Source organism: Micropterus dolomieu, linkage group LG09, assembly GCF_021292245.1.
Source record: "Micropterus dolomieu isolate WLL.071019.BEF.003 ecotype Adirondacks linkage group LG09, ASM2129224v1, whole genome shotgun sequence".
Taxonomy (NCBI): Eukaryota; Metazoa; Chordata; class Actinopteri; order Centrarchiformes; family Centrarchidae; genus Micropterus; species Micropterus dolomieu.
Genome location: NC_060158.1, coordinates 26,394,927 through 26,408,710, shown reverse-complemented (window position 1 = coordinate 26,408,710; position 13,784 = coordinate 26,394,927). Strand labels below are relative to the sequence as shown.

Genomic DNA, 13,784 nt, shown 5'->3' with positions numbered 1-13,784 from the left:
CAAGACAAGCCATTTAATGGGGGCTCTGGGAATGTGATGGGTACTCTTCACTATTTTGTAGACCAAACAATTGGGAGATTATTCAATAAAAATGATCAAAATATTCATCAATGAAGATATAAGCGCTAAAAGGCATATTGTGTCTAAACCAATCAAAAAGAGACATGGATGACAGAGCCAGGCATGACCACAGATTGGTTCTCCCAAGTCCAGACTATTCATTTTAAAATTTTCTGAAGTGCACCTGCATTTTCTGACCAATTAAACAAGAACGCACCATTCTTTCCCCTACTTTGACAACCGAGCTGGTGGCTTTAAAAGCCTGTGGTTTGTGTGATAATGGCAGAGTAGTGAATGGAACCATTATAGGCCGGGCTGGGTCACCTTCACAGGCTAAGAGCCAGGCTGTTGTTGTCCTCCATCAGCTGAAGAACCCCCGTCACTGCTCTGGCACTGCTGCCCATTATTTCCGGCTATCTGGGTGACCTGTGGCTGCTGTGTCATTTTCACAGCACAGGGCTAATTGCGCCAAATGGCGGTAGATTTTGAGGGAATAGATGGAGATAGGCAGTCCATGCTGACCGCCCGGTGCTAACCATTAGCTGTAATTTAGTTTATAGCTGCAGAGATTCTCTAGTAGTTTACATTTACAGTGAGCCTGTGGTGATAACTGTCGTACTGAGTGATCATTTCTCCAGTTTTCTCTTATTAGCATGTAACAAATAAAATTTACCTGTAGCTTCAAAAGCTAATAACACTTTTTCTTCTTTCCTCACTGTAGCTGGCTGTACCTTTGATGAGGACTCAGACCCTGGCTTGTGTGAGTACCGACAGGGCCAAGATGACGACTTTGACTGGCAGCTGATCAGGACCTACAATTGGCCACACCCGACCCCGGATCTTCTACGAGGTAGAATTCAAAGTGTGTCGCAGTTAAGGCTTCTAATGAGCCAGAACGCACCACCTTGGTGGTCTGGTAGCATAAATGCAGCATCAGACTGAGGTCACTGTAAAATGTCACACAAGAATTTACCAGAAATCAACTGATCTTTTGTCATTAACATAACGTGAATATATAGGGGGCTTTTAATTACTAGTTTTTTATTTTCAGACCACTTCAGAACTTACAAATATGAGTTGCTCTGACTTGAAGTGTCATGACTTGAAATGATGAGTTGAATGAAATTAGTATATTAGGAGACGTCCCAGCATGCATTGTTTGAGAGTTAAAACTCTCCAGAGACCCCTCTGTTTTGTAGTTTGACGAAAACCTGATGGAAACCTGCTGTGGGTATTTATTACATGTTAATAGTGTTTTTTTCTTCTCATAATAATGAAAACAGTGGGAACCGCGATGAAGGTTAATATCATAATTACTCCCAGCGCCTGGCTTTTCAAACCGACAGAATGGAAATGGAAAGCAAATTCTGACTGAAAGTTTGTCAGTGGAACAAAACAGCTGTTGACTAAACCTGTTTTCTCCAGTTCAGTGAACTTAGCTTGTTTTAGGTTTTCACAACATGTGTGGCAGCTTTGAACTAACTATTCAACTTTAGTTCAGATATATGGAGCTGCAGGGTGTTTAAGATTCAATAAATTATCACATGAATAAAAGTGATATTGTGAAATAAAACTTGAAATGACGTGTTAGAACAACTCAAAGTTCTTTACAAAAGGCATAAAAGGCATTAAGGCAAGATACAAAAGAAACACAAGGCAGTGGAAAAAGGCCCATTTAAATAGGATATAAAAGAGAAAAATAAGCTAAAACAGATATAACAGGAGAACTACAGCACAGTGTGTCAGTCATGAATGAAAAGTCCCAAATGTAATTTTATAAAAGGCAGTGGCAAACATAAGTCTTTTGCTTTGATTTAAAAGAACCCGAGAGTTGGAGTAGACCGAAGTTTTCTGGCAGCGCTTTCCAAAAGCTGAACGCTGCTTCTCCGTGTTGAGTTTTGCCCCTCGGGACAGTAAGCAGACCGGTTCTAGAGAGGTCTGGGGTGGTTCAAAACGTAGCGGCAGAATCAGAAATGTATTTGCACTGTAAACCATTCATTCAGTCCTTTCTAAACCAACAGAAGTCTTTGAACACAGTGGTTCCTCCTGTTCCTTTTAATAGCAGCAAACTCCCAACGCTGATGTGTTTAACTGTTACTGGAGTGAGGATGTACGGTGTCTTAAGTGCACATCTACAATAAAAACAAAGGCTTGTGATATATATCTCCTTTAACATTTAAGAGGCTAGGATGCGTCGCCAAAGTGCCTGCCCTACACCTTTCCAATGTCTAAACAGAGGATGCTGCGTTTCTTAATTTCTGAGACTGAGAAAGTGCTTATCAAGCGAGCACGCCACCTTTCCGCAGTGTTTGGCCTGGTGTGCGGAGGTGTGAAGCAAGCAAAGCAGGCATCATTTCAGCATCTATCGCAAGCTTTTTCTTTTTTACTTCACACTACTTCTGTCAATTTTTTTGTAGACAAGCAAGTTCAACGCCATTGGACTAGCGTGCATTGTTTTTCGCACCTCGCTCACTGTGACAGCAGGCTTTTGCCCCTGCCTTTGATTGTCTATTAACTCTTTTGCCTTTATGGTCGGAAGACCCATCGTACAAACTACCCTGTGCCTGAGGAAAATGCCACTCTGTGTTATTTGACCACACAAATATGGAGCCCTTAGACTTGTGAGTTATGATTATGTGAGGAATATAATGGATCTGGACATGTTACCAAGGGAACAGGTGTAAGTAGAGTAAGAAGGTTTACTTGCATTTAATAAGCCAGCCTGATGGCAGTCGTCAGCCCGCGCCCTTTGTTTTGCAGTCGGGTTCCTGCAGCAGGTACTTGGGAATATATATTTTGTAAAAACAAACATGAACCAGAGAAGTGCCGAGTGTCTGAAGATATTTACTATCTAGTCTAGAAATGGAGTTATAAACAATGCTGTTTTGGTACAAACACAACCCACCAGTCTATAAAGCGGGCTCGCGGCAGCTTTTATGTGCTTGTGCTGTTTTTTCAGCGGTTCGTTATGGGAGCTCTGTGAATGTTCAGGATAAAATAATGACACATTTAATGAAAACAAATTTTCTGCAAACTGACTGGGACTGTTTGTGCAGCATTCTGTCAATAACCAGAGGGGAACTGCAAGCCTAAACATCAAGTCTAAAATAATTCCAGAGCAATCAAGCCAGGATAATTGTTTAGTTCTGAATGAAGAGAGTCCAAAGGACTTGCTTTATCAGTGTTTGTGCTGTGAAAGTTACCTTCAGAAGTTACATGTTTTTGACTAAATTTCTGCCTGGTAACACTGATTGAACCTCTTCATTTTTAAGGGGGTGAAGTCCTTGGTAATAATTTCTGTTTTTGATTTGGATGATTAAAACACTGATCACTTCACAGACATATACTGTAGCCAATTACAGAACATGGGATTAAATTCCTAGGTATTAAAATTAAAATTTTCATTAGAGCAGTATCACAGTTTACAAAATCTTTGGATATGTCGCTGTGCTCAAAGTTTGATGTTAACAGATAAGCAGATAGAGAAGACGGAAGAGGAGTGATCAGGAGGGGACAGGGGTTAACACATTTTTGAACTGTCCATTAGACCCTTTTCTGATTTAGCTTGCATCAAGATAGATCCAGATTTGACCCAGCTGAGACTGACTGCAGTCCACTTCCCCCTCACCTAGCATCAGAATGCATCTCAAGAGATGCATTTCCAATCGGATTTTGCCTCCCGACTCACTTTTGATTTATAAGCAATACAAAAAAAAAAAAAAAACCACACACACTTGCTTAGCTATGCAGCTAGAGAAGAGAGTCATGGTGACTGTTGCCTCAGGGCGGCTACGAACTTCATCACCTTGTGCCGAGTTGTTTGGCAAATAAACTGTGTTTTGGGGTTTGTTTTTCTGTATGCACAGTACAAAATGGACTATGTGGCCCTTCAGTCCAGCCAGAGATGCATTTGTGTTTACTATATCCCCTCCAAATATGGCGTGAGCAGTCGACACCCAATTGATGCCTGTATTTTGGCTGCTTTCACACAGTTGTTGTGAGCTGTTTACTTGTGAAAGAATCACCCAAGATGCCCTGTGGTGCAAAGAATAAAAGAGTTCATAGATATACAGCAGAACACTGTACGAGCCTTTCTGTCTGCCTCTGTCACTCAAAACTGAAGGTGACCTTACCCAGTGCTGAACTGATTGAGGCTTTGTTGATCTTAAAGCTGCACTAATCAATATTTTTTACCTTAAAAATGGATCCAGTGTATTCTAGAAATTTCTCTCGTAGTGATGAGCCCATAAATTAAAAAAAAATACATTAGCGTTATTATTATTATATGTATGGCCGCTGGCCCCAAGTGAAAGCTATAAAAATTAATTAATACTGCCTTAAGATTCTTATCGCTATCGTCATGTGGCCCTTATTAAGGTGTTGTGCTTGTTTCTACACCGATGGAGATGTTTTAAACTCTTTAAATGGACTACCTGCTGAGCAGCAAACAGCAGATAGACAACGTGAGCGACTAGCTGGTGAACATAGTGGAGCATTAAGTAGCTAGAGACCAAAACAGAACTGTCAGATGAGTTTTCAGCTTCTCAGCTTCGAGAGGCCAAACAAAAAGCTAAAACAACAAAAACAATCTTTAAAGTGTATTTTTAAAGGGGCTATATGTAAGTTTTTGATTTTAATAAATCCAATTGCCTTATTGTCAGTGGGCTCAAAACTCACTTAGAAATGAAGCACACGCCTGTTTTCTCCGTTGCTTGCATCAGCCACTATTCTGCTTTTAATGTGTGGTCTCCGGGTCGGATCCTGCTGCTTTTTTCTTTGTAACGTTCAGTTTATGTTTATTGTGGTTTTACCAATACTCAGGTACACAGCTTCTCCACCTCTCAGTCACTGTAACTAACGTGACCCACATAACATAAAACACTGCAACAAAACGGTCACAACAAGCCAGAGGAAGAGCCATCCACTATCACTAGTTACAGTAAAGTTACTTACTGCGGTCTAACTGTTCTCATCACAATCTCATCATAATATCCATTCCAGCTAACTAACCGTTTCATTATCATCCAGTACATGTAGCTGTGCTGACACTGCTGAGCCTCCGGTGACAGATTCATAGATAGTAAAGATGGTTAAGGTTACTGAAAAGCAGCAGGCGAGCTAACGATGTAGCACGTCGGCTAAATGCAGTAAATGTACCGTGATCATGTAACGAGCATGGATTAGTTCAACCTGCAGCAGGTAAAACTATTACTGTAACGTTGCAGTGGGAGTTTACCTGAGTTTCCAGCTCTGTCTGTTCTCTCTGTCTGTCTATCTGCCTTTTTGTGGGAGTATTGAGCCGATATGCGGCTGGCTGCACTGAATGAAAGGTACGGCGCCGGTGTTGATCTGCCTCTGATACGGGAACATCGAAGTAACAGAGCCTGAAGATGTTTGGAGAAAAGCCACAGCCTGCATGCTGGTGTTTCTGCATTTATTGTGGTATTTCTGTATGAAAGTGGTTGTGTTTCGGATTATGCTCATGACTTCAAGCGAGCACGCGTACGAGCACACACCTGGTTGCAATCTTAGAACCGCACCGCTATTGGCCGCTGGAAACTACGTAATGCCCCTTTAATTACCTTTTTTGTCTCCTTGGTTTAAGTTTACCAATTAATTACTCAGTTGAGGGCTGCGGCTAACGTTTGATTTCATTATCTATCAATCTGCCAAACATCATCTCAAATAAGTGATCAATCTTTTTGTTTAGAAAATGTCATAAAATAATCGTCATCCTTGTTCTATCCGGCCATCAGTCCAACACTTTCCCGCGAAGAAACCAGAAAGTAATTATGCCGCTCTCCCTCCCATTTCAACAGCCTCTTGTAGCCGTACTACAATTAGAAGATGATGCAACAAATACTTAAAACAAGATCAACCTGGTAAAAAAATAAAAGAGATGCTGACAAATAGTGCACTTGCTGACCTGCTGTGAAATCTGGCTTTTCTCACAGCAGTCTCTCACTCGAGTGTCTTGAAGAAAGTGTGAACATGCTTTATTTCCACTCTGGTTGAATGTTAATGGATGCTGAAATGGACTTACAGCCTATGTCTGTGTGCTCACCAGGTTCCCTAGAGTGATTTATGTCAAACAACCTCATTACCTTGGACTCTGTTCCAATCACCGAGCTACAGACAGCTTGTGTTCCCACATTCACTCCCTTGCTGCTTTTCTATTTAAGTTCGTCATGCACCTACTACACAAGTGGCCTGCTTCCAATCTGCGCTGACATTTTACATATATGTTTATTTAAAGCAGTCTGTTTTTCTTGGGAAATGCTGTGCACACATCCGAGAGGAAAACATCCAAGTGTGAATGGTGCTGGTTATAGGCCGCTGGCTTGGGTGAATTGTGGTGATAGGTGGAAGGAGCTGGCAGATGTTTGGGATTTCATAATCCATCCGCAGTTACCAAGTGCTTGTTCCGCTGTTCCAGGCACAGCTCCCCCCGGGGCAGGCTGGGTATGTTAAGGAACCTGGGATTGCTGGAGTCTAGCATGGGTCATTGCTGATTACACTTCCTGGTGGTCCTCAGGGGACAGCAGCGCCATGAAAGCCGTTTCCATCTTCTTTTCATCCATTAGAGAAGGTCAATTCCAGCCGGGATGAGCACACGCACGGGTGACTTGGATGCTGCTGGATAAGAGATGAAGCTTTGATGAACAGCTGTGTGAGACCTCATCATCAGAGGAACCTGTTGTGAGCCCACTTATAGATGTCATACATAAACCATAGGCTGTGTTAGGGACTAGAAGCAAGTGCTGTAAAGACATTATCTCCTCCCCTCCGGCATCTAACAAGAACAAAGCTATTCATGGGAACAAAGCTTTTTCTAACCAATCATATGGCAGTCATTTTCTTTCTTGTTTTGGTGTCAGAATAAGACGCCTCCAGAGGAATCTGGAGTGTAGGCAAACAAAACAACACCTTTCAACACGAAGACTGTTTAATGAGATATAACTAGACACCAGGTGGTGTGGAGATTCTTTGACTACTTAGCCAAATGTAATGTTAGCCTAGCTCCGCTAACGCCACTTGAAATTCCACTTGAAACTGATTGCTGATGTTTGTTGTTAACTCTGAAAATGCCACAAACTAATCAACTAAAGTATGTGAACAGCAAGCACTTAGGGATGGAAACGCTATAATTTAACTAAGTCTGCTCACTCAAGTACACATTTGACTTGTACTCTAATTACGTAGTAAATTTCAGACACCTTTATACTCAAAACAAATGAAAACCTTATTTAACAATTTAACATTTTCAATGCAGGACTTTTACTTGCCATGCAACCCCATGTACAAAGGGTGGATGGATGGGCTTTTACTTGTTATTGGGTACTTTTGCTGTGTGGTATTGCTACTTATTTTTAATAAGGGTCACTGAACACAAGCAAGTAAACCCAGTCATTGGTATAAGCAGTGTTAATAGAGACACATATATTGAATCATATTGTGATATGTACTAATATCAACTGAAAAATCATGGTGCAATATTTTGCCCATCCCTACTGTAAAATATTCAATAGTATGGCGTTGGAATATAGATTTTTATCTGTACTGCATAAATGGGGCTCAAGTCTATCTAGTAAAGTAATAAAATTGACCCTGTTGTAAAGTCTCCACATTTGTTTTTCTTCAACATTGCATACATATGTAGTACATGGAATTGATTTGCTGTCAGGTTGCACATGAGCACATCATCTTTGTTAGAGTGTTCATCCCAAGTGTGAAGTCAGATTGTTTTCATACAGCAATGAAAATAGATCTTCGGGTTTACCCTGCAGCTCAGGCAGAATATGGAAGGTCGGAGTTTTCCAAGAGGACCACTGAAGTAACATTGCAAATATACGTTTTACCTCAAGTTTTTCCAAGGGCTTTAAATTCTTTCAGACGCTAAAGAGACTGCAATTGAGACAACAACTTAGTTTATTGGGCACTAGCAGCTCAATAGTATTGATCTGCACCCACCAGCCAGCGGAATACCAATGACATGAAACATTGCAGCTAAAAAGGAACATGTTACGCCCTTCAGCTTTCAGGCTTTTTTTCCCCAGGCTGAATCTCTCAGCCCGCTTGTCAGCATTGTAATGTGGGATGTGAGATACCAAGGCGCAGTGTCTGGAGTGGGAAAGCACACATGATTGCTGTGCATAATAGACACTGTTTCTGCTGTTCTTGTAATAATAAAATCGAACAGGTTTATGTTTTGCTGGATCCTACAAAGGAGATTCAGAGGCCCTTGAAGGAGATTTTATTGGAGTTAAAATAAATTGAATCCACAGAGTACACCTGAAAAAAAGTGACTATGTTTAAGTCAATATCACCAATAGGGTCCCTTTGAGAACTGGGATCATCTAGAAAGGTTGGTCTAGGTGAAATTCTCAAATGTCATGCATAAAAATGTATCTTAAATATTTCATAGATAGTACTGAAACCCATTTGCAATTGATGGATTTTATGCATGTTCTGTTTAGCATATGCACTTTGTTTTCTAAATTAAAATTGGCTGTCGGTTTATTTTACCACAGTTTTATTAAGCACACAATGTCAATAGCTGGTGTTTGGTTATTAGCAATATGCTAAATTACCTAATTTTGTGTGGACAATCATTTTCAGCTTGAGAATATACCTGTAAATCAATGTGAAATACGACCCACTGCTAATAAGAGAGGCCGGTCTAGAAAATTGGGGTAATTATCACTGCAGTGGAAGAATCCTTTAAAAGGCTGCACATTAGGAGCATTTTGACAGCCAAATGGTTACTATACATGCCACATAGCCGCAACACTGGTTCGATTCCAGACAGTGACCTCTGTTGCACACCCAATATGTATTCAAATCAAATGTGAAAAAGGAAATGCTTATGGATTTTTTTCATATGCAGCTATTTCAAAATGTAGGTGGAAAAACATATTCTCGTGGTGAGGAGAACAAACCCTTTCACGTTTACAGCAGCGGCGTCGTGCATAGACGTGATGTCTGCTTTTAGATTTCTTCAAACACTCAAATCTGCCATTTCAAACAGAGACAGAATGCAAATATCATGTGGCTCCCAGACAGAAAGTCACCATTAATGGCGGCTTTGGTTCGGCATAAATCACCTTTGAGCTGTGAATGCTATTGCAAGTCTGGTCCAGTAAAGTTCAGTAAAGCTAAGCAGACTTCTGAGGCTCTTTGCTCTTCAGACTTCCCTCTTGGGGCTTGAACATAATGGTCATTTGCTGAGCAGAACTTCCAACCATTTATGGTTTGTTGCCTCCTCTGTCTGCCCTCTCGCCTGCCTCCACTCTGCTGAGGTTTTTTCTGAACAGTGCTGGCTTTGAAGATCCAGGGCCCAGAGTAGAAAAACTAACTAGAGGAGGCACATTAATAGAGCAGTTTCTTTTGATCACGGGACTTGTTTGAATTTGTTAGCATTGTACAGTAGGTCTGTGTTCTGCTGAAGGGCCTATTCACAAATGCAGGTGCCAATCATGTAGGTAGACAATTTCTTATGGTAAAAAATATTTTTTGGTTTTACCCTAACAAAAATCTTTGTCTAACCTTAAGGAAGCTGTTTTACACTATGGGAAATGAATGAATGAATTGCTTTCTTGCCAAGAGTTAGATTAGAAGATCGTTACCACTCTCAGGTTGATGTGCTAAATATAGAGCAAAAAGACTGAAAAAACCTACTTCCAATCTATGCTAAACTAAGCTAAGCTAATCTCGGCCTTGCTCCAGCTCCATACTTAATGCACGGACATGAAGGATTGATCTCACTCTCTGCAAGCAGAAACCTAACCAAATCATATTTAGTAGCAAATCAGAATTTTTTAGAACTATATGTATGCTGTACGCATTTTGGAATGCACTGGCAAAGTCATTCTGCCTTCAGAGAGACCAGATCAGAAAATGCTAATAATGGTCATTTTGGAAAATATGTAAATGTTTGAACCATTAGTGTCCCACTTCCTGTCATCTGCAATTAGAAGTCACTAAGATGGAGCCTGGACAGAGCTAAAGTGCTACAAACAACTAGCCATTTTATAATAAGGTACATTGTTAGACACTTTGCATTGGTTTGAACATTCAGGCACATTGGTTAAAATAATCTGAAAGACAATGGTCAATGGACTTTGGCAACAACTGAAGTGATAATTGGTCTTTGGTTTGGTGTTTTGAACTCAATACATGTATTGTACCAACATACTGTAATGTTACACAGTGACTGTAGACTTTTCTTCTACCTTCTTTTTACTGAGTCAATAAATGTGTTGCTGCTTCTTTAAAAGAGAATTTCATCGTGTTTAGAACAGCAAAATGTGCTTTCATGAACTGGATGTTTGCGTCAGACTTTGATTGGCATTAATTGCTGTCACAGACATCAGCAGAATGGACTTTTTTTTTCTGGTGAAAAATGTTGTTGACTATTCAGTGTAATACCATGAATTGGGACACTTTTTTTTTTTTTTTTTTTAAACAGTTCCACTTGTCATTTCAAGTGTTACTTCCTCTGAGGTTCTAAAATCACTTTCCTTTATCAGTCTCTTGGGAAAGTTAAGGGGAGGACATAAACCATGTGTGTGTCTTGAGCCCACTAAATACCACAAACAGACTATAGACAGACTCGAGAAATGAAAACAGGATGGAAAAAATATATACTGGAGGAGAAAAGTCGATGGTGTGAGAGTGATAGGCGGAAGGCAAGTGATAGAGCTTTTTTATCAAAGTAGCCAGATTTTTCCATGTGAGACTTTTACCTTCCTGTTGCTTTTCATTCTCTTGTGGCACGTTGAATGATAAAGCCTCAGGACAAACACAGAAATTGCACTACGCGGTTGAAAAAAAAAACAGATGATAAGAAAGTCATCTAAAACTCCTGTCCTCTGTTTCTAAGGCTCGACCCTGATCACCACACATTGTGTGAATCATATGTCATCAAGGAGTAAAAGCACGTTTTTATCGTCGTGAATCAACCGCATCAGTATGATGCGATAGAAATCATGTTGACAGCACATGTTGATTGGCTTATTATGCAGCTAGACATAAATGTGATTAGGCGAGCTCCATCTGATTCACTATTGTCTTTGGAGAACTGCTCCTGACCACTATAATCAGTTTTCAGCAAGATTTCTCAATTCCGCTTTTCATAAAACAACTACATTTTTGTAATATATTAAAATGCGAGTGGAAAAAGTAATCATTTGTATGCTTTGACAGGGCAATTATTAGCAGTTGAATCGTCTTCCCCCAAGTGTGCCATTTTTCTAAATGTGTATACTTAATGGGGAAGAACGTTACGTTGTAATGCCACAATAACAGAGGTTCATTTCATTCTAAATCCTAAATTGGTCTACCACATCTGTACACCTTTTAACAGTTCTGTCTCAACTTTGACAACTCCTAACTGCACGCTTTCACTATGTCATGTTCAATCACAGGCATGGTTTGGTATTTTAATTTAAGGTTCCCATTTTGTCCTCACACTTGCAGGGAATTACTCTGTCTCAGCAGCAGGTATAACTATAATGTTTCCGGTTCTTCTGTAATTAACATGAGTTTAATGAAAGGCCTGAAAATAGACAGCAATATTTTGTCTGTGACAGGACTCACTCCTTTGGGACTAGGATGGCAGCTCTCACCCATCTGACTCGCCCTGTTAAGATGGAGCAGGCTGTCATATTGACACCCTTTTTGTACGGTACCTTGATTTGTGAGGTAAAATACACTTAGTCCTAAATCATGTCTCAAATGATTTTCTTTGTGAAATTTATCAATCATGTCATATAAAATAACATATATGCAATAGCATATATATTTAGAGGATTATCCAAATTGCATTCCTTAATCATCCAATGAGCTAGCTATAGCTTAAAACAGCTGGTTTTGGCTTTTGTTAGCTATGCACTTTTGTTTTTTTTATTTTACGGTTAATATGGTTAAATTAACATTTGGTGATTTGCTTTCATAGTTTTGTGTAGTTCTGGTTGAAACAGAATGCTTTTGCAGTATGCCACAAAAACTTCCGTTCCATGCCCTTCAGCAGATAAAATCAACTATTATGCATATTACATAGCTTTTAAAATTCGGGACAGCCAAAACACAGCATGATGTCTCTATTTTTACTACTTATTTGAGTTTAATCCCAAGATTCCCAAGCTAACATGTGGCTAGCTAGCTACAATATTATACATTACACACAAAAGCACATGCATTTTTCCCCCTTTTGCATCATTCATTAAATATTCAGTTTGCAATCAAAAATACCAATTCTGTTGAAGTAGTTGATTATGTTAAGCCTACAGTACTAACAGCGATTCACTTCAAGTTATTCACGAGCTCAGGACCTGCAAAATAGCTGCCAGCGTGTATGTTAATGTAACCTAAAACCCACTCCTCGTGTCCTCAGAAAACTCATTCTTGCTTGAGTTTTTGAGCCTGCAAATGTGGCTCTTGGGTCCGATGCTCACAAGGGGGTCAATCACAGCGCCCTCTCTAAGCTCTCTCCAGTGTATGAAAGGCATTTAGAGTGGATTTGCATTATTTATTAGCTTTGCCTATGCCCTTCAATGTTTGCTTGAGCTTTTAATACCTGGTATTAACAGCAGGCTGCACCACAAGTGACTCTTCCTACAAACAGGTCCCACCGCTCCAAAATGGCCTCTGCTCTCTGTTACTATCGCTGATTATTATAATAATGCTCATACTCACTGTTTACTTCTTTCTCGGACCGCCTTATCTCCCGTCTCACACATCAGTTCACACGCTATGCATACACCCACAGACACATAACAAATCTACCACTGACTATTTGTACTTCTATTTTTGAATGTAAACAGCCTAGACAGACACACATAAAATACATTTAACGGTAGTACGGGCTAAGAATAATTAAAAATAGATTTGTATATAAATCCAAATATATAAACTAGATGTCTTTTGTTTGCTGTTGATCTAAATATATACGTGACTTGGCAGGGATGCAGGAGCAGCCTTTGATTGGTTTCCACAGACATGTTTTCACATTCTGCATCCCTCCAGGTGTATTTATGGTAACAATGTTCTGGAGTAAAGTGTAAAATATAAGTGCAAACGGATCTCTGTGTGAAATAAGTCACGGTTTTGGGGGAGGACAATGATTAAGAGGGCCTTCCTCTACTTATAATAAGTGTATAGCACAGTGTTGTGGCTAATAGCTCATCTTCTGATTAAGGTCTTACTCAGGTTAAGCTGCTTACTTGCATTTTCATATCTATACCCCAAATATCCCTGCATACCTAAAATAATTCAAACATCACTGTAGATATACTACTTACTAAGACAGCTAAAAACATGATACGGTGTCTTAGTATTTGAGCTTATATATTTAGGTTTGTAATAACTGGGATTAGGGCAACACTGAGGATGAAGAAATTAATATTTTGAGCTCCTATGTTTGACTTTTTGTTATTAACTGTTATTATTTTATCACTATTTCTTCTGAGAAAATGGCGGCTATGGTATCTCGTACATGAGATGAGGTTATCCTTCCTATCCAAGTCTTCACTATCGTTTTTGATGAAGATGAATATGCATTCAGGCTTTTAGTTGCGTTAAACTGAGAACATCTTTTTTTTTCTAATGGCACTGCCAGAGCAACAAATAGTTATCTTTGCGGTCATATTAGTGTCCATTGTAGTTTAATTACTTTTGGATTTAATGGCTGTCCTCTACATCTGTCCACTCTAAGGCTGACCTCT

At 39.8% G+C, this 13,784-nt stretch overlaps 1 protein-coding gene across 1 annotated transcript in view; it reads left to right on the top strand.

Moving 5' to 3' along the window:
- Positions 1-13,784, top strand: part of ptprua (protein tyrosine phosphatase receptor type Ua) — a 203,244-nt gene that overhangs the window by 55,382 nt on the left and 134,078 nt on the right. Inside the window, exon 2 of the mRNA XM_046059024.1 lies at positions 782-910. Coding sequence (XP_045914980.1) covers positions 782-910 — 129 coding nt within the window. The remainder of the gene's footprint in view (positions 1-781; positions 911-13,784) is intronic.